This window comes from Ciona intestinalis, unplaced genomic scaffold (genome assembly GCF_000224145.3).
Source record: "Ciona intestinalis unplaced genomic scaffold, KH HT001159.1, whole genome shotgun sequence".
Taxonomy (NCBI): Eukaryota; Metazoa; Chordata; class Ascidiacea; order Phlebobranchia; family Cionidae; genus Ciona; species Ciona intestinalis.
The window spans coordinates 3497-31147 of record NW_004191480.1 but is presented as its reverse complement, the minus strand read 5'-3'; the positions used below and the strand labels follow the sequence as shown (position 1 = coordinate 31147).

Below are 27651 nucleotides of genomic sequence, written 5' to 3'. Positions count from 1 at the left end.
ATAGGATAAGATGGGTGTCACAAATGCTTTGTATCAATCATAGCGATATCCTGGGAATTGGTTCGTCTGGACCGCTAACGTGGTATCTGCGGATTAATCACGCGTCTGCCTTTTGTTTTACTGTATAGCCTCTCGCCTTAATTCTTTTGTTTTATCGGAGCAACTTACGCCCCAGATAATTTGCGTACGGAAACGTCTATTGTATGCTTGATAACGAGCGGTCATGGAGTTTAACACTTCGTGCGCTAGCCATTGTATCTCGCATATAAATAGTCGTCCCATTTGGTTCAAAACTCAAAGTATTGCAAGTGATTGGAGTTTAGTAGTCATGATGCTATATGGCTTACAGTTTATTGTTATGTGTCGTACGTTTCTTAGAAAGGTGTTTGTATTAATGTTAATCATTCTATTTGAATAAGGTTGTGTGTGTTAAGAATAAACGTCGTGTACCATCTGATCAAGGTACTAGTGTGTTGTCTGTTAAGAGAACTTCCGAGTCAGAATCCCAAACTAAACCACGTCGTATCGTGACCTTCCGATACGCGTGACAATGGGACAGTTTAAAATCATTGTTAATCTTGATTATTAAGTGTATTTATAAATAGAAATATACGTAAATAACACGAAATAATACTGTATGCTTTGAAAATAAGGTCTAAACTCTAAACATTCTTTTTCTTGCCCTACTGCTATAGTTTTTAACATGTTACCTTTACATTATATTATTGAACACGTTAGTGGTCATATAGATCCTTTTTCGTCGAACAGTTGTTCTTGGCTTTGTTGTTGTTGTGGCTGATAGGGCGATTATTTTCCGCACTTATCCTAATTCTCAATTCTAGCATTTTTCTTTAATCTCTTGATTGAAATCAAATCGTAATATATATTTATAATTTTTAGACTGAATTTTCAGATTTAAAACCGCACGATGAGCGATTAATTAACGATTAATTTCCTCATGCACTTTACATAGCGGAAACACTGTCTGGAGTTTGGCGGGGAACGACGGCACGTGTTATATAAGATAAGAAATCCACACGATTCACGACTGAATCAAACTATTAGCATTTAAGTGGGGACGCATTAAATGCACTACTCTTATACCGTATTATCATTAATCGTAATTGAAACATTATTTTTAATTCAACATCATATGATTAATATTAACTTCTAACATTACCTAATTACTGCGTGATTACGGTTCGTCAAAATTCATGAAAACAAACGTTTTTAAGCGACGACAACGTTAACTACTGTAAGTTTACAATAAACACATGGTACAGGAGTTGTATAAAGCGTATTTACACATATTCTTTACCAATCACTCAATCCTCATACGTCATAAGTTTCATTAGTTATAATACATGTAGGTAAATACATTCTGCCTACTGCTCCACAGTCCCCAATGGCGACTAGAACCCGTTTTGTTGGTTACTTCAGATTTGTTTTTGATCGAGCCCAGTCGACCGTTGTAGTAAAAGGATTAACTAATATACCAGAGTGGGGGTAGATGGGACACCTTTTCATTTTGTTTTCTCTTTTCATTTGGGAGTAAACAAAGAACGATTAATGAATTATATAACCGTATCTTCACGACTTCCACAGACCGTTGTTAATTGTTTAAAACACGATCAGGCTATTTGGATTTTATGTGTTAAAGGTGTCCCATCTTCCCCGACTCTACTATATTATGCTAATTAGTTTAAAACGTGTTCATTCATTAGATCTGTGATCTCTTGTTGCATAACAATTGGTATTGTTTGAACGACATTGGGTAATGTTCAAACATCAATAGATAAATATTGTATAGTACAAACGTATATGAACTTTTAATAACAGAAAATTGATTTGCTACTTGGGTATTACTACTCTGTTTTTGGCACAAGCCACTTCTTATAAATTATATGACTGAATTTCGAGTATATTTTCAAAATATTATATTTTCATTGTATCAGTATCTAATTATATTTGAATAACCCCTGAGGTATAAATTATTAAAATAAAAGCAAACTTTCAAAGTTTGGAAATGAAAACATACAAAAGTACAATGTGGTGGAAGATTGGACTCTAAATTAAAATATATTTACATTAGCAGTATCTTACAACTTGTAGTTACCCTACTAAGTTTAACAGGCTGTGCTAGTTTCTTTGCCATGTAAACTTTATATATATAACGTTAAACCGATATATCTCAGTTTTTTTTACAAAACTAAAACTAGTTTGATAAGACAAAATTAAACTGTACGAAATATTCAAGGTTGTTTTATGAAGCTATGAAACTAGTTTAATCGTTCACACACGCAAACTAAAAAAATTCATCGGCTTTATTATGATTTAGCGAGCATTCAAAATTAGCACCTTACTATTTTGCATTTTTTTGCCTATACAAAATAAACTGTTTCTATTTTACATATTTTTTAAATATTTAAAAACAGTAATCAGCTTTGACAGGCGTTTTATAAAGTCGTGATAATACTGTCGAATAATTCTGTAACATTATTTTCCTGAATATCATTAAATGGGTGTCCGTAAAAAGAAAATTAAAGAAAAGTCTTGACCGACAAAGTGTCCCATCTTCCCCCACCCTACTGTACATTAAAATCAGAATACGATCGTATCATGTGGAAAACTACTATGGCCTATTATAATATAGTAGGCTATGAAATCACGCTTGCGACCACGCAGTGTGGGATACCAAGGCCCAATTTTCGTGGAAAGTCGAAGTGAAACAAAGCTTTGGTGCTAAGTACTATATCGACCAGCACGAAACCAACGCATATTTATTATATTAAATCTGGCAGTCATGGACGACACACTTATAATGCTTATTCTCTCTTAATTTCAAGTATGGCCACCTTAAACTTGTCGGGCAACAATGGGTTGCTCGGTCGTGCTCTTACGTAAACGTAATCAGGATCTTTGGGCAGGTGGTACATTCTGGGAACCTCTGCCATTGTTTCAACATTCTTGGAAGTCAAATAAAGATCATTATTCCCCCTGCCGGTCAGCGGTCGATCTGTTGTTAAACTTGTTTAATAATTTTTTTTTCTAACTTTACCAAATATATATATATATAATTCCAAAAAACCGTTTGTTTAAACGTTTATAATTAAATTTATTAAATAATTAAATTTCCTAAACAGGCGCTAAACTGTAAGCGTTAACCTACCAAATAACTAATTTGGCCTAATAAACTAGAATAGTTGGTGTAGTTTTTGAAACAAACAGCTAAAACCACTGTGCGCCTTTCCCTTACAATGTAGACCAAGCGAAATGGGGACGGACTTGGCGGTCACGTGAATAGAAAAAATAATGTACCACGGTTTGGGGCAGTTGCGCGTTCTACTCTTTTTTATATCTGTGGTTTGAGTACACTAAAAAATGACGTTTAAACTATTTTCAACGTATGGTTTCTTGTTAAGAATCAGTTTCTACGAAATTTGGTTGACGTATAAAGTTTGTAACTCGAAATTACCGATAACTTGTTTTACACCATCCTACTACGTAACCCTTATATTTACCCTTTCATTATTTTGCTCTTTTGCCAGGTACAGTTTAATATAATAAAAATGTTACTTCGGCATTAAAACTTTAATTAAATTATCTCAACGTTTCGTCTGTCAAAGGGTGAGACTTCATCATACTCGTTTTTTATTTATTGCGAATATATTGAGTGCGTCTTGCTTATTGTGGTTTAATATTGTAACATAGTAGGGTGGGTAAGACGGGATACCTTTAGCACATATTTTCGTGTTTTAGAATTTAACAACGGTCTATGGTGGTTGTGAGAATACGGTTTTATAATTCCTTGAATGTTCTTTGTTTACTACAAAATGGTACGAGAAAATAGAACAAAAAGATGTCCTATCTTCCTCTCCCCGACTGTACCTGTTTTACGTCATATTTCCCTGCATATAATTAACTTCTCTTGTAGACACAGCCCCACGTGACCATAGTCAAGCGTTTTCTCCAATTGTTCGGCCGAACTTATTAAATATTTAAATTCTACAACGGCCTCTAAGCAGCCCTTAAGCCACGACAGCAAAAGCAGGCGTTTGCCCGAACGTTCATCTTTCGTGATTTATTGTTCGTTGTTGTTTATTTCGCAATATTATATTAAACAGAAATTAATTTAAACATTTTGGTATTTTACCATAGTCATGATCTCTTTTATGAAAGGCGGGTTAATATTAATTGGCCAGCTACAAAATTTCAGCAACTACATAAAACAACCCGTACATTCTCGTTTTGCCTTAAGTGTTACGTAGCAGGATGATGTAAACAAGTTATCGGAAATTTCGAGTTACAAACTTTACGTCAACGAAATTTTGTAGAAACTGATACAAAAACATGGTAGGTGTTAACAAGAAACCATACGTTGAAAATAGTTTAATTAGACGTTATTTTTTTAGTATACTCAAACGAAATGTGGTACATATAAATCGAGTCTAATTATTAGTTCAAAAACGAGATATATATGTGCCAGTATCTAGCATCATCAGTTTGTTATGCAAATACGCTTAATCGCTAAGTTGTTTCAATTAACTATACTTTAACATAACGCAGATTACTGTAGGAGTTGTTTCGATTACTATTGGTCACTATGAAGAGTATTTGGTTTGTGTTGGTAGAAGTTATGATCGTAGTTGATTCACGTGAGCTGTTTACGTTAAAGTTAGAAAAAAATATTTATTAAACAAATTTAACAACAGATCGACCGCTGACCGGCAGGGGAAATATTGATCTTAATTTGACTTCCAGGAATAAACAATGGCAGAGGTTCCCTACAGAATGTGCATGCCGAAAGTTCCTGATTACGTTTACGCAACAGCAAGACCGAACAACCCATCTTTGCCCGACAAGTTTAACGTGACCATACTTGAAATTAAAAGACGATCCTTTGTAGTTAAATTCGAGATGGTTGAACAAGCTACAGGATTGGATAGAATGCGGATAACTGTTGATTGGTTCTCGTATAAATAGGTACGAACGTAAAACTATCCCATGATCACGAACGATAACAATCGCACTTAGCTTAGTATCAATTTATTGTATAAAATATACATTACTCTTTTTTTACAGGTAACGGAATGGTTTATCAGAATCTGATCCTTTGGTTCCCGGATGCTGCAGATAAAAGAGAAAGGAACCTTAACACGGCATCGAAGTACTGGAATGACAATGACGGTCAATTGGTGGAAATTGTGGATAAAGCAATGTACGATGTGGTTTATAACTACTGTCGACAAACCATCGTATATGGATCAGATGATTGGGTTCGCATTTGGCTCGGTTCAAGTTACAACACAACGGTAATGCTAGATAACACACATATCTAACGTATTTATTTATGCTTTACAACAGGGGTTCCCAAACTTATAAAATTGCGGGCCAATATGTGAAATCATAATTATGCGACCGGCCGTCAGCCAAGGTTTTCCTCGCTATATTTGCGACGCGACTCGTATTGGCGAAAATGCGGTTATAACGAATACTGTTAGGTCAGGAAGTTCGACGCATATGCAGGTAATAAACAATGATTCTAGAATAGATTAAACTCCGTACTTGCGAAGTAAACGACAAAATTTCACGGTTTTTTTTTGTTGAATCATGTCGCGGTATAACACCCCTATACCAGAGTAACAAAGGAAGGTCGGCCGATGCTGTGACAGTCATGACTATTCTTGTGACGTAACAAAGACAATGTAAATTATTACAGAAATCTATAACACATTTTTAGAAGATTTTTTTTAAAGTAACTTTTTAAGTAACTTTTTTTAAGTAACACGTCCATATGTGAACGTATGTAATCGGTAATTTTAAAGTCCTCTGAGGGCCATTTATTTTGCTCCCGCGGGCCGCGGTTTGAGTACTACCCCTGCTTTACATTAACACACTTGGTGCATTCTCCATGGATGCGTGTAAAATGAAAATACTTTACCCTTAAAACGCAAATTAACAACCTAAATGTGTGCAGAAGTATCGCTGCTTATATTTACGATTGTTTTCCTCAACCAAGCAAAGTGTTTGTAACGTAATAGTAGGGATTTACACGTGGATAAATTGTCATTGTTTAACCTGTCAATTAATTGCGACATATTAGCGATTCAAACTTTAATTATATGCGTTATAATAGTATTTTACCCTGTAGGATCTCGAAAACAGGCATATGCCTAAAATGTGGCAGTTCTGGCAGTACGTATATTAAATTAGCCATTTGTTTTTTATGGTTGGTTTGTCCATGTTTTAGCTAAACACACATTAAAAGCTTATTACAAAATCATCTCGAAAAATTTACTTTAATTTAATGTAACAACTTTTACTCCCTAGAATTTAGTTTCCCAAGTTGACAAGTTATGTGATTTATCTCCACAGACTAATGCAGTGACGCAGAGCAACGGAAAACCCGGTTATCATGGAGATTGGTACACTAATCGTCCCTTTAGAGCTCCATGTGGCCCGAGTCAAAATTTTTCTTGCTGGTTATATAAAGCCCTTCAAGGGTAGTGGTGGAAACTAGCATATTCTTTTGTTCTTGCAGGCTAAATGTTTCACCATTTTGCTTCTTGCGCAAAGAAACTTTGTACTGCCAGTCTTTAAAAAAAGAATTAAAGTCTTGCTCCAACCATTTAAGCCTTTCGTCGTTGATTTGTGTGAAAGGTGCTTTGAGTGGGTTTGTTTGGTGTAGGTTTAAATTAGCAATATCAAAAAACTTGTTCCACGTACTGCAATATTGAGCGTTTTTCAGTGCTCCACTAACAGAATTCCATAGTACCTGTGCAGCTAAATTGACCTATATTTTATCGTATGAATTTGGATATATGTGTCGAATTGTTAGTTTTGGTAATTCAACCAGTGACTCTGCCTCTGTGCTGCACTCTTCCTCATATATTTTTTCGACTGCTTAATTTATTCCTGGCTGTTTTTATAAGATGACTTGGATCACTAATAAAGTAAAGTTTTCTGCAATTATTAAAATAATACTTATATATGTGTATTTTTTAACTGAAATTAGTAACTAGTGTCTTCAGTGCTAACTATTTGAGGTTATTGAACAAAAATCAAATATATATTATTTACTTTGTAGAATCCAAAGGGTGTGGGGCAGAATGCTGAAGTGCCTCATTTGACTGGATTCCTGACAGCAATCTGAACATGCTTCTATTTGCATTACATCCATCCCCTAAACAAAAATATAGAAGAAATGTACAGTTAAAGGTAGGTAAAAGTTGTGTACATTTACTGTGTTTTTTTTTACCTATAATGGCAAGTGTCCATAAGTTTCCCATATTATAAAGAGCACTCATTAATTTGGTGCACAATGCAACCAACTGGTATTCCTGAACACCCGATCCGTCTGAATCGGTTCGCTTGAAGCGGTATATGGTCAGTCAATTTTACTCGCTTGTAGCGGCCATGTTAAATAACACTGAACATATGTTAAATATATCCACGCTTAATGCGTACAAAGTTTTAACATGGAGTTTTGTCACGTGAGGTCGTAGGTCAGCCATGTTGTCCCGAATGGTTCCCACTTTAACCCTACCGGCGAGCCGGGATCATAGAAACATTAAATATTCAAATCTGCAAGTCATCATTAATTCTGACAAAATTCTCAACTCGAAATTCTTAACGTCTGCGACAAGGTGTGGTATGATTTCTGGTTAAGAATTTTCTCGTGTAACAGGGTGTGTCGTGCTAAATGTTAATGTATTGTTATTGGGAAAAGTTAAGAATTTTCTCGTGTGGCAGGGTGTGTCGTGCTAAACGTTAAGATTTTGTTATTGGGAAAAGTTAACAGTTTTCACGTGTGACAGGGTGTGTCGTGCTAAATGTTAAGATTTTGTTATTGGGAAAAGTTAAGAATTTTCTCGTGTGGCCTGGGTGTGTCAGTGCTAAACGTTAAGATTTTGTTATTGGGAAAAGTTAACAGTTTTCACGTGTCACAGGGTGTGTCATTCCAAATGTTGAGAATTTTCTCGTGTGGCAGGGTGTGTCGTGCTAAATGTTAATGTTTTTGGGAAAAGTTAACAGTTTTCACATGTCACAGGGTGTGTCATTCTAAATGTTGAGAATTTTCTCGTGTGGCAGGGTGTGTCGTGCTAAATGTTAATGTTTTTGGGAAAAGTTAACAGTTTTCACATGTCACAGGGTGTGTCATTCTAAATGTTGAGAATTTTCTCGTGTGTCAGGGTGTGTCGTGCTAAATGTTAATGTTTTTGGGAAAAGTTAACAGTTTTCACATGTGACAGGGTGTGTCATTCTAAATGTTGAGAATTTTCTCGTGTGTCAGGGTGTGTCGTGCTAAATGTTAATGTTTTTGGGAAAAGTTAAAAGAGTTTTCACATGTGACAGGGTGTGTCATTCTAAATGTTGAGAATTTTCTCGTGTGGCAGGGTGTGTCGTGCTATATGTTAAGATTTTGTTATTGGGAAAAGTTAAGAATTTTCTTGTGTGAAAGGTTGTGTCGTGTTAAATGTTAAGATTTCGTTCTAACTTTTTGATATAGAAATTGACTGCATTTTAGATGGAAAATAGATTTGATTTTAGATTTAGTAACGTAGCATTTTTTAGCAATTCAAACAACCCCAGCCCAACCCCAACAAACCCAACTCCAACACCAGCAATCCCAAACCGCAAGTCTTTGGTTTCCAAATTGTGTTACTTTGCAATTGCGGACTGTTGTTAATCATTTTTATTTTTTGTAGAACACAAAAGAACAAGAAAGTAAGTATAAGTTTTAAACAATTCTTTTTTGTTTGTATGTTAGTGGCAATAGTTTTATATATATATATATAATTTAATTTTCAGATATATCGGCAAAAGCCGATTTGAGCTTTTGCAACGGTAAGTGATAATGATGTTTTCGTTATAACTTATAATGTTTAAACATGTAAACTTTTATAGTAAAGGAGTTATTCCGGAAGGAAAAAAGTAAGTATAATTTATATCTACAGTGTTTAACTAAATTGCAATTGTTGTGCTAAATTTAATTGTGTATTTTTCTTTCAGATGGATTCCCAACAAATAGTAAGTTATTTTTGCAGACATGGAAAGAAATTGTTAAACCTTAATTTTATGTATATTTTATAACAATTTTTGTTTTTATGGTCAAGTACCTCTATTCATGTAAATACTTACATCTCGTTTTTGTACTGTAGTGGAATAAAGGACCTCCAAAGCGAGCAGCAGGCGTAGGTTCTGCTCCAGGGCCTCTGCCAACCGCTGCCCCAGAGTCTCTGCTGCCAGCCGCTCCAGGGCCTGTGCCACCCGCTGCCCGCCGCTCCAGGGCCTCTGCTGCCCGCTGCCCCAGAGCCTCTGCTGCCCGCTGCCCCAGAGCCTCTGCTGCCCGCTGCCCCAGAGCCTCTGCTGCCCGCCGCTCCAGGGCCTCTGCTACCTGCTGCTCTTTAAATAAATAAAAATTTTCGTTACAACCCATGTGTTTTATTTTCTGGCTGTTCCACCACGCACCCAGGAGGCCGCCAATCTGCGTGATAGTTAGGTTTTTTAGGACCTTCGCATATGCATTAGGCTAGAACATTGATAACCAAAGCATTGCCATATTATACCCGAAGTATGGTATACTCCATTAGTCAATGGCCAATTTTGCGAAACGTAATTACGGGTCCTGGAGACATTGACCAATATTTACACACAGTGGTGTTTACTGCTTCGTATACGTTACAGTTGCGGCATTGGTCAATTTTACGTAGAAAACGTAATTACGGGTATTTATACCATTAGTCATTGACCATATGACCAATATATTCTACACACAATGGTGTCAAATATTAATTAACGTACAGATGTTCACAAGTTATTTCATGGAATGCTGCAAATTATTTCCATGGAATGCTGCAAACAAATGTTTTGTTTACTTTTGCCTCTTTAATGCTGAGTCCCACACAGTTAACATGGAACCACTGAGGGCACTTAGTGCATTGGACCCAGTCTGTGTCATTTTTGTTTCGGCAGGATCCACATATATTAACATCAACAGATGTGTTATGAGTGATTGTGCTAAATATATGTTCCCGGGATTTTCTTGGTCCCACATCTGGCTGTAGCAATGGTTTGCCTTCTGCTAGCCAACTTGCGTACATGCAGATAACTGCACCACAGCTCATGAAGTCATTCTGAAATGTCCGGCTTGTAGACATTGTATCAACTGATGTGATGCTAAAACCAAATTTTGTTTGCAACACGTTATTCAAAAACAATCTAGTTGCTTTGGCATGTTTAGTGCATGCTTTCTTGGATTCAAGTAAAGTAATTGCTGGGTTTTTACGTCAATTGCCAGCAATACCCAATGCATTCTACTTGGGTTATATGGAATGAAAATAAATTTCTAGTTTTTTAATGTCATGTTTGCCCACAGTATCTTAACTGAGCGACCACTCTCCATACACTGTGCCACAGCTGAATCAGCCAACAGGGAACTGCTTATCAAATTCCCATATTTCCTGTTTCTGTTGAGAACTTATGTTCATTTCAAATGACATTAGTTGAAGATATGTAACAGAATATGGGCCACAACGTAATGCTTTGTCAGTGAGATGTTTTTTAGTCACAGTGTGACATGGAAGAATTTTGTCAAAATTGATGGCTTTTGGGTTTTTGTTTTTTCAGGTCTGTTGCTACAGTTAACAGGTTCGGGTTGTTTGGGTTGCAATCCAGTTACAGAATTTGTCTGCAACAGCCCCATGTCTGTTTTGATATTTGTTCGGCTTGGGGTGCTTGCGTGGTAATTCATCTCACACAAACGATGACAGCAACTTTCTCTTCTTTGTTACAGATAATAATTTTTTATCTTCTGATATTCGTTTGGAGTGTTTGTGTGGTGATGCCTCACGCACAAAAGACAACGGAAACTTTCTTTTTTTCAACTTTAAGGAAAGAGGAGGTTTCACCACCCTGATCCCTTCTTCATGTTTACAAAACGTATTTAAGTTTTCTTCATGTTTACAAAACGTATTTAAGTTTAGTTGTACAGACTGTAGTGCATCCTTTGCTTGCAATAAAGAAAGTATCTTTAATGCTGTTAACCATTTCAACCAGTTGATTAATGGTTTGTTTGGATGGCTTATCTAATGGCAATATTGGTTGATTTGTATCATCAGAAACCTCTATTGGTTTAACCGGTGATAACTGAATGCATTCAGGTGTTGTAGTTTTGGTTGAAACATCAGTTTGGTCCTTGACGGTTTCTGAAACACCAAGTGTCGTAATAACCTCTCTATCAAGGGTAATATATACAGAGTCTGTATACCATGTTGGTAAGGATGCCCATGAAACATCATTATACTTACTGAATATAGCAAACATGTGTTTGCAAGGGAGAAAATTATATTTAAAATCTGGGCAAGTACAATTGGGAAAATCAGACTCATTTCCCAAATAAACATCATACATTAGTATACCACAACTGCTCCGCACAGTAAATGAAGATGTGTCAACTCGTTTAATATCATCGATGGGAGAAATCCCCATAGCACTGCCCAATCTCTTCATGCAATGACGAACAACATCACTTGGCCGATTGTGCAGATATGATGGGGTCTTAGCTTCGTACAATCTGTACGTATTTGAAGCTAGGGTGTTTTCGAATCTGTACGTATTTGAAGCTAGGGTGTTTTCGAACATGCCTTGTGTTTAACAAAGTATGTTTAGCATTTAACACATAAATGTAATAACTTACTTCTCAAATGGCTGAGGAAAAAGTCATGATGAAGCACTTTTAACAAGCCAGATAAAGATTTGTCAACTTGAAACTTTAAATGACATTCCTTGAGCATTTTGTTTTGTCTCTCAACCCCGTTGTTCGTACCAATTGGCACACGCATTTTCCCCAATCGGTAAAGTGAAACCCATCTCTGTGAGTGTGTTTGAAATATTTTTAAAATGTAAGGAAATAATAAATATTAGATTATTAGCCCACAGATAAAATAGTACTTAATCAAACATGCAATGTTTTTAATACAGCTAGAAAAATAAATGACCTCTTTTTGTGGCCACCAGGCATTATTAAAGTACATTTGTAGTTTTGGATTGTCTGTATAAAATTCAACCTCTTTTTGTGGCCACCAGGCATTATTAAAGTACATTTGTAGTTTTGGATTGTCTGTATAAAATTCACTCTCTGTAAGTGAATCTACTGCACTTTTAAGCTCATTCTGACTTTCTGCTTTCGCTACTGCACGTAAGCCAGATAAAACTGCCTTTTTTCTGTCTCCAACACCATTATCTGTTTTTTTGACCCATCTTTCCCACGCCTGTTCTCGATGGAAGTCACATAGAAGAACTTTGCAATCTGGTGTAAAATTTCTTCAGCATTATAACCTTATAAGTTCAAAAAACAAATATTGATTAACATTAGTTTATTAGATATTTTCTAGGATGAAAACTAAGTCAAAAAATTAAACAACTTTTTCCACTGCCTTTTTTCTGTCTCCAACACCATTATCTGTTTTTTTGACCCATCTTTCCCACGCCTGTTCTCGATGGAAGTCACATAGAAGAACTTTGCAATCTGGTGTAAAATTTCTTCAGCATTATAACCTTATTAAGTTCAAAAAACAAACATAGATTAACATTTAGTTTATTAGATATTTTCTAGGATGAAAACTAAGTCAAAAGTATTAAACAACTTTTTCCAAGACATAAATTTCATACAATGGTTTATAAATATAAACTAGTATCCCAGTTCTGGGTATATAGGATATTATTTTAACTGTAAGTAAATAAGGTTTAAAAATTTTAAAATTCAGTACTACACTAGTATACCTTGAAAAGTATCTTCCACTGCATTTATTTCAGCTTCACATTTGTCTGTCATGAAAAAAAAAAAATTTGGATTCCAGCCAGGCGTCCGGATCTTTATCATTTCAAGGGCCTCTGTGATGTCAGATTGACGCTCATTTGTGTCACAAAACATGCAACAACTTGATAATGACATTGGTCTTTATGCACAGGAATAACAATGGCAGTGCGTACTTTAATGTCTTATAAGTTGCATCCAGAAGACAAATATCTTGGCCATAACGTAGCAAAAGTCTTTTTTGCCATGCTGTCTGGTATATAAACAACAATGTTTGTTTTGAATCGAATGCAGTTTTTGAATCGAATGCAGTAATGGCATCATTGTGAATTTCTTCATGTAATGGCTTGGTACAACCACTGGCAATATATGGTCTGAAAACAATATTATGCGATTTACAGGACCACTCATCAACCAGCAATTGTACATTTGCTTGGTCAATTTTTGACAACTTTCGTTTCGTATACGCATTATAATAGTGATTGCTGATGTCTTTTTTAGTCGGGAAAAATCTTCTGTTACTTTGCAGTGGAGGTGTTGCATTCTTGAACAGTTCTTTGACCACAAATACTTTTAAATGACGTTGTATTTCCATGATGGAGCAAACACGGTCATCGATTAGTTCTCTGACTTTGTCAATCACTCTGCTATCCACTCGTTGTAGGATGCCTGCAGCCTGCATTTTTAATTAGGCAGAATAAACATATTGTGGTGGCAGCAAACAAACTAGAGCAAACTATATTATTTGTGTATAAGTATGTATATGCAGTAGCGTCAATTTTTTTTAAATGTAGGGGTTGGGGCAGTAGATAATGACAATTGGACAAACTGTCCTGCCTGTGATGGGGTAAAATGTAGGGGTTGGGGCAGTAGATAATGACAATTGGACAAACTGTCCTGCCTGTGATGGGGTAAACTATTAAGATTATTTTTTATAAAAACTGTTTATTCTTTTTATGTAATTAATAGGATCCAACATGTGATGATACATTCTGCCTTGATGGCAATTTTGGTCTTGTAAGGCGATTAGCGGCTGGTACAAGAAAGATTGCACCTCACCATTCATCCATGTTCTTCATTCAAGATTCTAAAGTGGAGGAGTTTATTGAGAGTTACTGTGATAAAGTTAAACGTGACCAGGTAACTAGAATAATAGAAATAGGAAGGTAATTAAACAATAAATCCAATCATACCATCTGTTAAGAGTTGCAGTGATTTTCAAGCTGGAGATAAAGTTCGGTCAAAATCTAAGAACAAAAAAACTGGATGAAAAGGGTATATTTGGAGCATGTTGCAGACATGAGTTCCCAAAATTGTTCATGAATTTAAAGCATGGAGAAAGGTTTTTAACATGAACTTGAATCATTTAACATTTGATAGTGTTTTTACATATCCCTTTACATATAAATACAGACTGGGATATCCCTGTTATGCTGTTAACACGTCTAATTCAAAACAACTCAAATGCAACTGTCAAGGTTTTTTATGACATTGCTTGTCGTTTAGAGGACCATCTGAGGGTAAGTACAACAACCAGATATTTTGTTATCCTTTTTAATTTTCCTTTTTTTGCTAATGCCGTAATATTGAATTTTAATAGGCCAAGAACAACACAGAACTTTTACAGAAACTGGCATTTGCTGTACCTGTGTTTCACGGTTATGGGCATAACATGGATTGTCAAGTATGTATATTTAATGCAATGATAACAACTAGTTTTGGTAGACATTGGTATTTACCTATTTTAGATAAAATATAACCCACGAAGAAAAACAGGGTTTGGATTAACAGAAGGAGAGACGGTAGAGCGATTATGGTCATTTTTAAGAAATTTCAACAAGGTTACCAAAGAAATGTTGCCGGAACACAGAACCGACTTGTTAACTGATGGTTTAATTCACTACGGTGCTAAGCTTAAGTCTAAATTTTGTAACCAAAAACGTTTATGTTTAGCTTAAGTCTAAATTTGGTAACCAAAAACGTTTATGTTTATGTAGAACTTAATTTTATCAGAATTTTTATAGGTGTTTTAATGGTGCAAAAGTTCCAAAGAGCTGTTGCAACTAAAGTAAAGGCTAATGCAGAATATGATCTTCTGCTGTCCTCTTATCCAGGTATATGTAGTCATCGCCTCCTAATCGAATTCTACTGTGAAACTTGTATGCCCTTATGGTTGTAATCTACTGTTAAACTTTGTATTAATTCACCCAGGAAAATTCAATGTTCATGAAGCTATGCTACATGATTTCAAAAAATTAGTTGTTGAACCAAAGTTAACAAAGGAGGAGGAGCATGCCATGAAGCTTTGGCAACTAGAAAGTCAGCGGTAGGTTACATTTTATTTTTAAACTTTTGTATAGAAATTGTGTATTTTGTATACCTGTAACTATTATTTTGGCTCATTTTAATTACTGTCATTATTTATAGATTGAAACTTATTGCTCTTGAAAAGGATGTGCACCCAGATACCAAAGCTATCATAGATGTAACCGGAACAATAGCACGGTGTTTATTTGTATAAAAATAGTTACTAAAAAACTAATTGTTTGTAATATGTTTAATTATTTTCTATTCTTTATTGTTTTTGCAGATTAGACAAACAACCTCATATGATCCCATGGACTTGACCTCACTCACGGTGACATAATGGTTCATCTTAAAAAGGCCGTAGGAAAAAAAGATCAACTTTGCTTTCAAAGTTGGAAAAGCAAAAACTTGAGCGCCGCTTTCTCCTTACTTTGATAGGAAAATATCCAAGTAAATAGAAAATTATTGATATATGTCTCTGGAATAAAGTTTATAACTATCTTTAATCCATAGCTATGTCTTTTTTAGTGTGTCAAGCAATTGCTAAGCGCATTCTACAAAATGTCCAACGAGTACCAGCACTAATCAAAAAGCTGTCCGAGCTGCCGTGTAGCAATGACTTGCCTTCTACATTGACTGTTGAAATTGTTTTAAACCCGGATTTATCCCCGTCACCAACTGCTTTAGTGGAGGACAGCATGTTTACCGTTAAGCGAACACTTGTTCAATTGCACTGCATGTCCCAAAGAGCTGATGACAATTTTTGAAAAAGGATATGGCAGGAATTTTAAAATTTTAAATGCAACAAATTAACATTTTAAATAGTTTGTGTAAGAAAAATCCAAAACTTTGGCATTATATTCTGACTCAGCAAATGCGGGTAAATTCGGTTCATCAGCAGTTAAGCGAGGATTTTAAACAATATATTGAGGATAACTCAAATCAACACACTCTTGAGGACATGGAAGTTAACAATAATAATCAGGAAGGACCACACATTGAGGAACTGTTAAATTGTTTTAGTGATGCGGACTCAGCAGATGATGAATAAGTTTTTGTTTATAATTTATACCCTCTGTGTAATTCAATTATAATATACATATAGTAGGGTGGGGGAAGATGGGGCTAGCACAGTCGGTTAAATTTGGTAGGTTAACTACAAGTTGCAGAATACTGCTAATGTAAATATATTTCAATTTGGAGTCCCCCCCAACATTGTAGTTTTGTATGTTTTCATTGCCAAACTTTGAAAGGTTTACTTTTAATTCAATAATTTATACCTCAGGGGTTATTCAAACATAAGATACTGATATAATAAAAGGATAATATATGGTAAATATATTCGAAATTCAGTCATTTGCACTTGGAGATAATTTATGAGAAGTGGCTTGTGCGAAAAATATTGTAGCACTACCCAATCTGTAGAAAAATGTAAATTTTAGTAATAGTTATTATCAATTTTCTGTTATTACAAGTTAATCAAATATTTGTTTCATATTAAACCGCTTAATGTTACTACTTTTAATTAATGCTAATAAACCAATTAATTTATACTTACAATATTTCTCATTAAACAGTTCTTGGATCATTTTTCTTAGCTTGCCGAGTTCTGGTTTTGTGTTTTTTTTTTAATCTAAAACAAATGAATGAATGTTTCACAAATTGTAACTAGAAAATGCATGTTTTAGTTTTATCTAGTTTGTGCATGTTTTACACTGTTTAATATAAACAGAAAGGGTAGCTGAACACTTGATCTGACTTACTATTTTCATGATTTTCTGACGTGCCTAAAATAAAGTCTATTTGTTTTTCTTGATCAGAAAAAAAAGCTACACCATCAGAGGAACCAAAAATAAGCATATTTCCTTGATGGTAGCTTAACCCCCCTATCTTCACATCCAGCTGTTCCAATGCAGTGCACTAAACATAAAAATGAATACAACCACAATTCTGGTTATATATAATTGTTAATTCCAAATTACTCTTACATACTTGTCAACAACCCGAACCATCACTTACTGAATTCATGATTATTTTTAAATGTTTTTCTCTTAAAGTTTTCTTTGCCTTTCTGTCAATTCTTTGCTGCCATCTGTACTAATTTTTGCCTTCTCATTCCATTTGTTTTTTTCGCTTGCACAAATTATTCCAAAGTGCTCCATATGTTCTTATATCTTATATAAGACAGAATAATTAATAAATATTACCCTATGGCTATGATACTTGTGTAAAACTATTCATATTAAAGTATATAGACTACAAATTATGCAATTGGAAAAGAATATTCCCCACTAGATGACAATATTTTATATGAACTTTTAACAGTTAATTAAAAATAATCTCCCCACACATTTATAATTACCATATAGCTATTTTTTACATTTGATAAAACAAATAACAGGCAAACAAATTTAATTTTGGTAGGTATGAGTAGTTGATGACACCATGTGTAACTATTATGTGGCAGAGTAATTGAAGGGCTAGCATCATACTATTGAGCGTGTTGAGTGTGGGTAATTCCCATTTGTAAGATTTACACCATACGATTCCCATTTGTAAGTTTCACACCATTCGATTCCCATTTGTAAGATTTACACCATACGATTCCCATTTGTAAGTTTCACACCATTCGATTCCCATTTGTAAGATTTACAGCATACGATTCCCATTTGTAAGATTTACACCATACGATTCCTATTTGGAGTGTAGACTTCTTACCAACCTTCTGGGGGGTTGGCAGTACTGATTGCTGCCACAAAGCGATGGGATCGTCGGTGTTAAGTTGGGCGTATACAATACTTTACAGGCAACATAGGATGAAGAATTTTAGCTTGTTGTACCTGACTGCAATGCGGAAAATGATAGTGCAATTGCTTTTACATTTTATCTGTTTGATAAATCGAATTGTTGTGTTTAACTTCTCCACTAAACTATTTTTAAACTCAATGTTTATGAGCGGATAAATTCATTTCTTTATGAGAGGTTGCACTGTTATATCTAACTGTAGAAGCATGGAGATAATTATTCAATCTTCCTAAAAACTCCAAGATAAAACATGCTAAACTAATTTATGAAACAGAAGCTACAGCAATATTTAATAGTGATTATACGCAAATTAACAGTGACGATTTCATTACTTTCTGTAAGAGATAAGCACCACCAGTCACTGCAAATTTGGGTTTGAATCCTACGGATGGGAATCGTACAGCAACCTTTTGCGTATGCTTTTAGGCAAGATATGTAACCCAGACATTTTTTTAAAAAGTGATTAACGGCACAGTCACATAACACATTCATACCATAAGCGAGAACAAAGAAAATGAAATGAAACACCGCTGTTATAACAAATATCATTGCTCCGCCATGCGAGAATAAATAAGCATCAACCAGTCAATTACTGCCTTTAATTTTCAAGTGGTAATGAGTGTTATTTATTAGGAAATATAAACGATTTGAATCAGCTTAAGTATTACCTTTTCCTTTTAATGTCGCACAGAACATGTTGTACCCAGTCGATTGTCTTCGGGTCAGTTTCTGAAAAATATAAACGATTTGAATCAGCTTAAGTATTACCTTTTCCTTTTAATGTCGCACAGAACATGTTGTACCCAGTCGATTGTCTTCGGGTCAGTTTCTGAAATTGTGAATAATTTATAAGTAATATAATAATAAATGTTTATTAAGCAAAGCTGGTTATGTAATACACTAAACTAAAAGGAAAATCCGCTTGAACTCTTTCATATTAGTGTAAACGTTTGTCACATTATTTTTATTTGTATGCCTTGCACTAAAAATCATGCCAAAGTGCAAGAATAACACCTCAGTCACGCGAACTAACTATTCAACGCTTGTTCCCATTCTATCTGTTTTTTTTTGTGGGGGGGGGGGTCCTTGACAAGCACCTGGGATTTAGGCTAGATTTGGCCTATTACCCCAACACCTGGAAAGAGTCCACCACACTTTTCAATTTAGTGTATGATTTTTTGCTATTGATATAGCTTATAATTTGGACAACCCATTAGTAACCACTGGGTTGGAGCAATGTCCGTTAAGTGTCTTGCCCAAGGACACATATGCCGTATTAGTATCGCCATCGAGCATCATTTTTCGGCAGGACTAGGTGCCCTGCGAACATTGGCGTGAGTCTTACAGATACAAGTGCACCAAATGGAAATCGAATAGTGCGACTCATTTACAAATTAAAAGCCTATTGCCACCACGTTAACAATATTTTAACATGGTTTCCCTTCAGACTTCAGTTACAATAAAACAATTACAGTAATAACAATTAAGACAAAAGGTAGGGATATTACAACAATACAGTGAATACAACCAAAATGGGTTAGTACTATATCTAATATACATTTACTACATATATTTGTAATCACTAATCAGTAAAGAACTTAATTGTAAGATCTTTGGCATTTTTAAGGTCTTGATTGGTTGTTATTAAATATTAATTATTATTAGAAAATCAAATCTGTTTAACATAACTTTAAAAGTAATTTTATTACTTCTCAACTTTTCGTGAGGGGAATGCCCATTCGGGACAACATGGCTGACCTACGACCTCACGTGACAAAACTCCATGTTAAAACTTTGTACGCATTAAGCGTGGATATATTTAACATATGTTCAGTGTTATTTAACATGGCCGCTACAAGCGAGTAAAATTGACTGACCATATACCGCTTCAAGCGAATAAAATCAGACGGATCGGGTGCCCTGAATGTTGGTTGTTGCAAAATGGCCAATGAGTGCTTATATGTTGCAAATGGTTATTCCTGAATAAATATATTTTCTTTGTTTGTTAGTTTATAAAAGATGTATAGTTTGAACAATGTAATGACATTTTATACCTTTTACGTAAAAGCCCAACGCATTTGTTGCGACATTTCTTTTTGGTGCTGATAGATCACCCAGATCAACAAACCCAAGAAATTTGTTTGTGTTGGATTGGAAAACTAGTTTTTCTAAAGACTTTTACAATGACGTTTTTTGAATGTACTGTTGTTGTATATCGATAACCTACCTTTGATTTTCATTTCATCAATGATGATCACAACCTGATTTCGGTGATCAGTTATTTTGCCAGGTTGGTAGATTTTAGCTTTTGTTCATTTCTGCGAAGAAATTGGAAATATTTTTATAAACTATCAAAAATGAAAGTCAAACTAAACCTGTAACGACGCAAAGTTGTCAGAGATGGCAAAATAAGCAAGCTTGTATCCTGTAACATTCTGTAAGCTTGTGGACCTTTTGCATACAAAAGCAAACAAAATCTGTTGGTTTAAGTGTGTTAGGTAATGCATGCCCAAAGGAATGTTTGCTCTAATACCTGATAAGCTCACTGTGGTAACGATTTTTCTTTTTCTCTACAGAATTAAGGACTTGCTGTTCATCCCAAAAGATTTTACCGAAAGTGTCTAGCTTGCCGAATTTTTGTACTGTGAGACAATGAAATAGTAAGTTTAGCAAATATAGTTTGAAACCTCAGTTATAAGTTAACCTGCAGCCATACCCTTTTAAATCTTTACCTTCCTCTTCTGTCAAAGTGACTAACTGTTCCGTTCTGGTTAACATTTTCCTTACTTTACATTGTAGGTTCCCAAATCTGTAATTATTTATCTTAATATAAAACAAATAAAATTTCTTCAAATAAGTTACTCACCTTAAATTAGCTTGGATTAATTGTAGTTTTAACACGTGAAGTAATTGCTGTATTTGGATCCACTCGACGAAGAGGCAGCTTTTTGTACTTTTTTTCCTAACTCTCCTTTGCCAGTTTGCATTTATTGAGTTGATAGGTCACTCTTGTGCATTCACTACAACTGCTTTTGGACATTTGCTCCATAACAAATATTTGACTGATCTGATATTTGAAAATATTATGCTCAATAGTAAATATTTGTTGTTTGTTTACAGCTATGCAATAAAACGGGAAACAGACCTTGTTGCAAGCAATATGGTTTTTAAACAGGAATTTTGAAAGGGTTGGCAAGATCGGATTACATTGTGATTCACAACTTCTGCACTGGAGTTTTTCGTACAGCAAAGATCATTTGGTATGCCATTACAAATTCTTTGTCTTTTAATATATGTTTTAAAATTTCTGAAATGCTCTGCTGTCAAGTCATATGATTGAAGTTGTATGCAGCAGCATGTCCAACCATAATATAAAATATTTTTTTCAAAATTTGATTTTATATTAATTGTATAAATAGGTTGATCGTACAAAGAAGGTTGTGTTCTATGCAGATCCAGTTGGGGTTGTCTTGAAAATCCAATTCATTAGCATTGCAATATTTTTTGGCATCCAATTTGAACTTTAAGAAGGAGGTATACTCTGGTAATGGCTTTCTTGTATATGGTGCCTTTCTATTTTTTGGTTCTGGTGTGGTCTTTGGCAGATTTACTGTTGGCAATGCACCAACTTTAAGTTGTTTTGAACATGTACCTAAAGCGAAGGCCGATTAAAAGTGCGGTTAACAAACCAAAAACCTTTATTTAATTTAACGACTTACCCATAAGAAAATCGTCTGAAAGAAAGTGCTTTTCGCAGATTTTCACACTCTGGTAATGGCTTTCTTGTATATGGTGCCTTTCTATTTTTTGGTTCTGGTGTGGTCTTTGGCAGATTTACTGTTGGCAATGCACCAACTTTAAGTTGTTTTGAACATGTACCTAAAGCGAAGGCCGATTAAAAGTGCGGTTAACAAACCTAAAACCTTTATTTAATTTAACGACTTACCCATAAGGAAATCGTCTGAAAGAAAGTGCTTTTCGCAGATTTTCACACTGTCTCTTTTGAAAAGTTCTTTTATACCCTGATTTGCTCTCATTTCATACACAATTTTTTCCAAATTTTGGGCCCATTCAAACTGTTTCGATTTGACAAACCTCTTAGCTGGCACTTTATATAAAGAATCCTCTGGGCGCTTGCTCGGTCAAGTTGGAATACAACATTGTTTCGACATTATATAAAGTAATTAGCATTAAACGGAGTGATCTAATATATACCTATGTAAATATTTTAAAACACTAAAATGGGGGGGGTAAAAAAAATTTTTTTTTTTAATAATTTCATTTCCTAATTGCGAATATTTAAGTTCTGACGTAATGCTGTTCTGCCTTTTCCAATTTTATTAGAACTTGACTGAAAGAGTTGTGTTATACGCCTGGCAAAAGAATGCCCTCTTGTACGAACGTATTTTTCAATCAAAGCTCCAGTAATCTTCTAAAGTAAGCCATTGATCAATACAGCCATGCTTGTCTTCTCCTATAACCTCTTCTGCAATTAACACTGAATCTAGTTTCTCATTCTGTTGTAATTCTTCTTTTACTTTAATTTCTGCTTCCGTGAAAATTTTCTTTCCTGCATAACTTAAACCCCAGCAATTTTTAAAGGTTACTGAGCTTGGACCTTTCGGACTCAGCAACTCCTGGTATATAGTTTTGTAATAAATAGTTCGCAAAACTCTTCCTCCTATATATACACATACCACTGCTCCAATTCTGTTAAATTTTCAAGGCTCCAATTCTGTTAAATTTTCAAGGTTTCTATACGTTTCGGGCACAGATTTTTTAGTTTTATGGTTTATTATAATAGTTAAAAGTTCAATCATTACTGTTATATTAAATAACATTTAGCTCTGTTGTGTGAAGAATTTTCATGAAATACTGCGTGAAATTTTTAGGTGAACTGTTTGAGTTGCAGACGTGAAGTATTTTGGAGGCCATTTTGCTCCCTCCAGTGCGGTTTTCCAGAAGCTTTGCAATTGCATATCCGTAACAGTTGCAGCGGTTGTTACGGAATGTTTTTTGGCTTGATGTGTCTGCAATCCTCTTTTTGTATTAAAGTTTTTTAAGCATATATTGCAGTCATAGTTTGCTTTAGCAGTTTGGTCCATAATGTTTATTTCAACCAGAATTTGTTCCATCGTATCTTCTAATTTATTGACAAAAGAGTCCATAACGAAATCTATGTATGATTAGCAAAAATATGTCTTCTTCGCAAAATCTGAGTTAAGACATATTCAAACATTAGGCCTGCTTGATGTGGTGCCAACCAACAACGCTCCCGATTCCTAAAAGAGCAACTACAATCCTGAGGTTAACGTTCCGAACGTCCTTCTTTTCGAATTTTAGTATACGTTCAAACATTTTTCCGACTGTACCTATACTATTTTTATTGATTCTATAATTCGTTATTACGTAAACAATTGATGTAAATATTTATATGTAACTGCAATGAACCGTGACACGGCAGAACATTCTGATTGGTCAGTGCGATTGTGTCCAAAAAGCGTGTATATATAAGCGTTGATCAAACCACCAAATTCAAAGAGCACTAACCACGGAATGTTTAATTCCCCCCCCGACCTCGGGTGCTGCGGTCGCTATACAATTATGTTCAACTAACCAACTAAGTTACATTAGGTTAGTTGAACATAATTGTGTAACGACTTTTAATTTATTGCTATATAGCATAAGTTGGATGGTGAATAAATTAGTACTTAAATTGGTGAATGTAACGTATATACAAGGGTCGAATTGGTAGCGTGCATTTTTCTATTTGTTCAAATTTGACGCATTTTAGGCGAGTTTTAACTACTCATTATTTTGCTTCCTATTACATTCCGTAACTGAGCGGTACTTTTTCGGGATCGCAAGATATTCCGTGCTTGGACATGACATGTCCCAGAAAATTTACCTTCCTCTGAAAAATGGAACATTTTGTAAGTTTTAGTGTCAAACCAGCGGAAACTATACGAAGTAGTACATCACCCAGCTTTTGCAAATGTTCCTCGAACGTTGGGCATATATAATGATGTCGTCAAAATAAGGAAGAACTTCTTGCCATTCGGTCCCACTTAAAACGATTCTCATTAATCTTTGAAAGCTACCGGCAGCGTTGCAAAGGCCCATAGGCATTACATTAAACTCAAACAACCCCATGTGGCTGGCAAAGGCGGTTTTCTCACGCGAATCTGCTGATATAGATTTGCCAGTAACCGGACTTAGGTGGAGAGTAGAAAAGTATACCGAACCGGCCATCTCATCTAAACTTTCACCCACCCGAGGGATGGGATAACTATCGCGTTTGGTTGAGTGTAGAAAAGTATACCGAACCGGCCATCTCATCTAAACTTTCATCCACCCGAGGGATGGGATAACTATCGCGTTTGGTTAACTCGTTAACGTGACGATAATCCACACAAAATCTAGTCTCACCGGACTTCTTTTTTACCAGTACGATCGCGCTTGACCACAGTGAAGTAGAGGGTCGTATTTAACTTTTGACTCAACATTCCTTGCACGATCTGTTCGACTTGCTTTTTCCCATGGTGTCCCATCCTTCTATGTGCTTGTCGGACAGGCTTGGCACTTCCGGTGTCGATCGTGTGCTCTACCAGATCAGTGGAACCCAAATCAGCCTGATCAGTGGAAAAAGTTTTTAAGCATGCTTCACACCTGATTTGTTTGTTTGGGGGTGATCGCGTCTCCGAGAGTGACGACACCTTCAACGATGGCGTTCCAGTGGGCGTCGGCCTCTTCAGTACCCGTCCTACGTTCCACCAACAAACTTTCCGCCTTTGTTGTGGAGGTGAATTGCTTGCAACACGTGCGGTTGGAAGATGAGTTGAAGTTACCTAGTATCACACACGTTCCTGGGATTACGCGGTTTATGTTTCCCATGGCAGAATCTGGGGTAGCGGAAGCGATACGTACGCCGTTTGTAATTGCGCGGTTGTTCTTGCAAGTTTACGCAGTTGGCTGATAAAATATCAAACTTTTCCGTAAAATTCTGAATACGTTCGATAAAAACCGGCATACCGGGTACATTATCTTTATTAGGTACATGCCAGACTAATAATACAAGATACACGTACCTCGGTGTGACCGGGAACAATTAAATCCTCCGTCAAGCAAATGTCTGTTTGATTGGGAAGGAACGGTTTCGATAGCAGTGGGATGGAGCAATCGCCGATCTATAAAGTTTGAGCATCGTAGCACAATCGGCACTGTTGGTCTTGCAAGAAATCCAAACCGAACATGAAATTGTGCGTAATATCTGTAACAATGTAAACATTTAGGTCCAAAGTTTTACTGCCCACTGTAGTGGGTAATATTGCGGTGCCAGTTACGTTCAGGCTATTCCCATATGCTCCAACGAATCGATTACCGGGAGTAATGGGTAGTTGGGTTGAGGTTGTCTAGAGACCAAACCTCAAACGACTCTTGCTTCATTATGCAAATGTCAGCGCCTGTGTCGACAAGTGCGCACATCGGCGTAGCATCCAACAAAATATTAACAAAACGCTTTCGATCGCTAAATCGAGTTTGGCCTACTTGAAAAGTACTCTGGACACACATATTTTATCAGTAAAGACTGAGCAACAAAACCTCATGCTGCATATACCTTTATAGGGCATAATAATATAATTAACTTATTTCTAACATGATTAATTCCTAGATGAAAAAAAGTTAATTTGCCGAGAGCTGTCGTTTATCTTTATACACCTTTTAACTCTTGATAAAAGTAAACTTGGCGAGATGAAAGTGAACTTGGTCACCTGTACCACTAGCAGGCTCACTGTGGCTAGTTTGGTTTAACCTGATTAGAGTAATCCAGTGCAGTGATTACTGATCATCAAGTCCAGCTAACTATTTATATTACCTTTCTGGTCAAAGGTTTATTACATACGGATGTCCACACATTTTTGGTGCCGAGAGTAGTGTTCCCACCTTTAATTTGTTTTATCGCTTTGCGTTGCGATATCGCAGTCACACCATCCCAATCTGTGAAATATCTATCTTCTCATTGATAATATTCACCAAGTTATATCCTATGAGCATCCCTAACTAAGTTTCCAAAGGTAGCTTTCAACACATTCTGAGTGAATATACCAATACAGATGTATTTGGACCATTGGCAGGACGATCATGCAGCAATCGTTTGGTTAAGGGGCTATAGGTTGATGGATGTAAAAACAAGCCCTTGCAAATTGGCAAGTGAAAGGATTCGTTTTTCTTCCCCAGGGTAAAATCACATCCACCTCAGTCTTAGAACACATTTATTTAAAGTTAATCCTTTACCCTATCTACCCTCTTTAAACACTTACTTGCCAATCTAAAAGATATTGTATAAATTGCTTATCCAGCCAATCAAGACGTTCATCATTTGCAGAATAGATGGAGTTATTTACAGAGTAAGTGATGATTTTAAACCACCTGTTATTTAAAGTTAATCCTTTACCCTATCTACCCTCTTTAAACACTTACTTGCCAATCTAAAAGATATTGTATAAATTGCTTATCCAGCCAATCAAGACGTTCATCATTTGCAGAATAGATGGAGTTATTTACAGAGCAAGTGATGATTTTAAACCACCTGTTATATATGTGATTGAATAGAGCAAATATACCTAAACATTTACTCTTGTCCATCAGTAGAATCAACTCTACAGTTCCATCAGAATTCGGTATATCTTGCTGCAGGGCCTTTCCTACATCCCAACGCAGAGACTCTTTGATTCTAGGTTGTACAAATTTTTAATGTGTGTCCATAAAATATCTCGTCCAGATTTAGCAAAAAACTTAGTACCACCAGGCTTGGATGACCACAAACCATTCCGGGTTGTCTAATTTCTAAACATAGATTTTGCCATGTAACCAGAGGCTTGGATGACTACAAACCGTTCCGGGTTGTCTAATTTCTAAACATAGATTTTGCCATATTTCATACAGGGGTGTTTTTTGAAGATTATGAGTTTCCTGGAAATAGCCCGGGTTCTTTTAAATTCGATGGCGTCCGTAGAAGAATAAGATATTTTAAAAGCTTGCCAACCTCTTTGTATTTTGATTGAATTGCTGCTTTACATTCATCATCCCCCACCAAGAGACTGGATTGCGGCAAAACGGTTTATTGGCGGCTTTAATGAGAGAATTGGACCATCACAGAACTCATGTACGTCATTGCTAATTGAGCTACTTGACCGATCGTCCGAATATTCGGCGTTGTTCGACGAATTTTTAGGTATTCGATCGAATCCAAATATTTGTCTCTACTTTATATTGTAATGACTTTATTTGATCCGGACGCCAAACATGTCAGCGTCACAGCGTGTATTACTAAAAGCTCTTCGTGTATGCTGCTCCGCAATACTAATTTCGGTCGCAGCAGCCACGTAATGCGCAATGATGGATGCGTGTCAACGAATTCACGTTGAGACGATCAATTCTCAATTGAACGTATTGTTTTATTTACAATCAAACCTTTATCAAATGAACAGTAGGTACACAGTGCAATAATATTTAAAATCAAGTTTTTGTAAGTTTACATGCAGAAACGTTTTAGCATTTCCACGTTTGAAGGACTGAATCGGTTTGTTTCGTAAAGGGGAAAAACACCTGATGAGCTAAAACAAACTCTCTGATGATACGCTAGTGGGTGGACAAGCTAATATCGATTGCAAGTTTAAATAATACCGGCCATTGTAGATTTGCTGCAGCAGTTGGGTGAG

General features: G+C 35.7%; 2 protein-coding genes and 4 long non-coding RNA genes across 19 annotated transcripts; 3 read left to right on the top strand and 3 right to left on the bottom strand.

Annotated features, from left to right (window-relative positions):
* The first annotated feature begins 4065 nt into the window (after positions 1-4065).
* Positions 4066-5507, top strand: LOC108950924. Its single transcript, XR_003397448.1, has 4 exons — positions 4066-4353; positions 4567-4655; positions 4713-4983; positions 5083-5507. It is a non-coding gene; the product is annotated as an uncharacterized LOC108950924 (long non-coding RNA).
* A 358-nt stretch (positions 5508-5865) lies between these two features.
* LOC108950925 (coiled-coil domain-containing protein 8 homolog) lies at positions 5866-22601 on the top strand. Of its 11 annotated transcripts, XM_026840245.1 has the most exons (8): positions 6903-7218; positions 8575-8636; positions 8709-8727; positions 9013-9030; positions 9162-9269; positions 9349-9379; positions 12178-12199; positions 12861-13509. In XM_026840245.1, the coding sequence occupies exons 1-8, from the start codon at positions 7156-7158 to the stop codon at positions 12898-12900; spliced, it is 363 nt and encodes a 120-aa protein (XP_026696046.1). In that variant the 5' UTR covers positions 6903-7155; the 3' UTR covers positions 12901-13509. The 11 variants fall into 11 exon arrangements, 5 of the variants coding, with proteins under 5 accessions (XP_026696042.1, XP_026696046.1, XP_026696043.1 ...); XM_026840241.1 differs by lacking the exon at positions 12861-13509 and adding an exon at positions 5866-6660 and having other exon boundaries at positions 7088-7218; positions 9162-9379; positions 12178-12405; XM_026840242.1 differs by having other exon boundaries at positions 9162-9379.
* Positions 11705-12161, bottom strand: LOC113475694. The gene is made up of 2 exons (XR_003397452.1): positions 12069-12161; positions 11705-11999 (listed from the first exon to the last, which is right to left on the bottom strand). It is a non-coding gene; the product is annotated as an uncharacterized LOC113475694 (long non-coding RNA).
* LOC113475693 lies at positions 13668-18667 on the bottom strand. 2 transcript variants are annotated; one of them, XR_003397451.1, is made up of 4 exons: positions 18598-18667; positions 16683-16757; positions 14011-14064; positions 13668-13904 (listed from the first exon to the last, which is right to left on the bottom strand). It is a non-coding gene; the product is annotated as an uncharacterized LOC113475693 (long non-coding RNA). The 2 variants fall into 2 exon arrangements; XR_003397450.1 differs by lacking the exon at positions 18598-18667 and having other exon boundaries at positions 16683-18589.
* On the top strand, positions 13838-16251 carry LOC108950923. 3 transcript variants are annotated; one of them, XM_026840238.1, is made up of 10 exons: positions 13838-13957; positions 14022-14159; positions 14231-14337; positions 14418-14501; positions 14566-14746; positions 14842-14931; positions 15029-15143; positions 15245-15322; positions 15408-15574; positions 15653-16251. In XM_026840238.1, the coding sequence occupies exons 2-9, from the start codon at positions 14150-14152 to the stop codon at positions 15442-15444; spliced, it is 702 nt and encodes a 233-aa protein (XP_026696039.1). In that variant the 5' UTR covers positions 13838-13957; positions 14022-14149; the 3' UTR covers positions 15445-15574; positions 15653-16251. The 3 variants fall into 3 exon arrangements, with proteins under 3 accessions (XP_026696039.1, XP_026696040.1, XP_026696041.1); XM_026840239.1 differs by having other exon boundaries at positions 14566-14722; positions 15653-16250; XM_026840240.1 differs by lacking the exon at positions 14842-14931 and having other exon boundaries at positions 14566-14722; positions 15653-16250.
* Positions 21349-21697, bottom strand: LOC113475692. The gene is made up of 2 exons (XR_003397449.1): positions 21649-21697; positions 21349-21581 (listed from the first exon to the last, which is right to left on the bottom strand). It is a non-coding gene; the product is annotated as an uncharacterized LOC113475692 (long non-coding RNA).
* Positions 22602-27651: the final 5050 nt, after the last annotated feature.

What these genes read in the sequence shown, in the direction of transcription:
- LOC108950925 (XM_026840241.1), top strand. Translation starts at nt 7,156, where the DNA reads ATGCTTCTATTTGCATTACATCCATCCCCTAAACAAAAATATAGAAGA. An exon ending in GAAGAAATGTACAGTTAAAG is followed by an intron (nt 7,219 to 8,574) that starts GTAGGTAAAAGT and finishes AGCATTTTTTAG; the next exon opens with CAATTCAAACAACCCCAGCC. An exon ending in AGAGCCTCTGCTGCCCGCCG is followed by an intron (nt 9,380 to 12,177) that starts CTCCAGGGCCTC and finishes AGCTCATTCTGA; the next exon opens with CTTTCTGCTTTCGCTACTGC.
- LOC108950923 (XM_026840238.1), top strand. An exon ending in TAAGCTTAAGTCTAAATTTT is followed by an intron (nt 14,747 to 14,841) that starts GTAACCAAAAAC and finishes GAATTTTTATAG; the next exon opens with GTGTTTTAATGGTGCAAAAG. An exon ending in TCTGCTGTCCTCTTATCCAG is followed by an intron (nt 14,932 to 15,028) that starts GTATATGTAGTC and finishes TAATTCACCCAG; the next exon opens with GAAAATTCAATGTTCATGAA.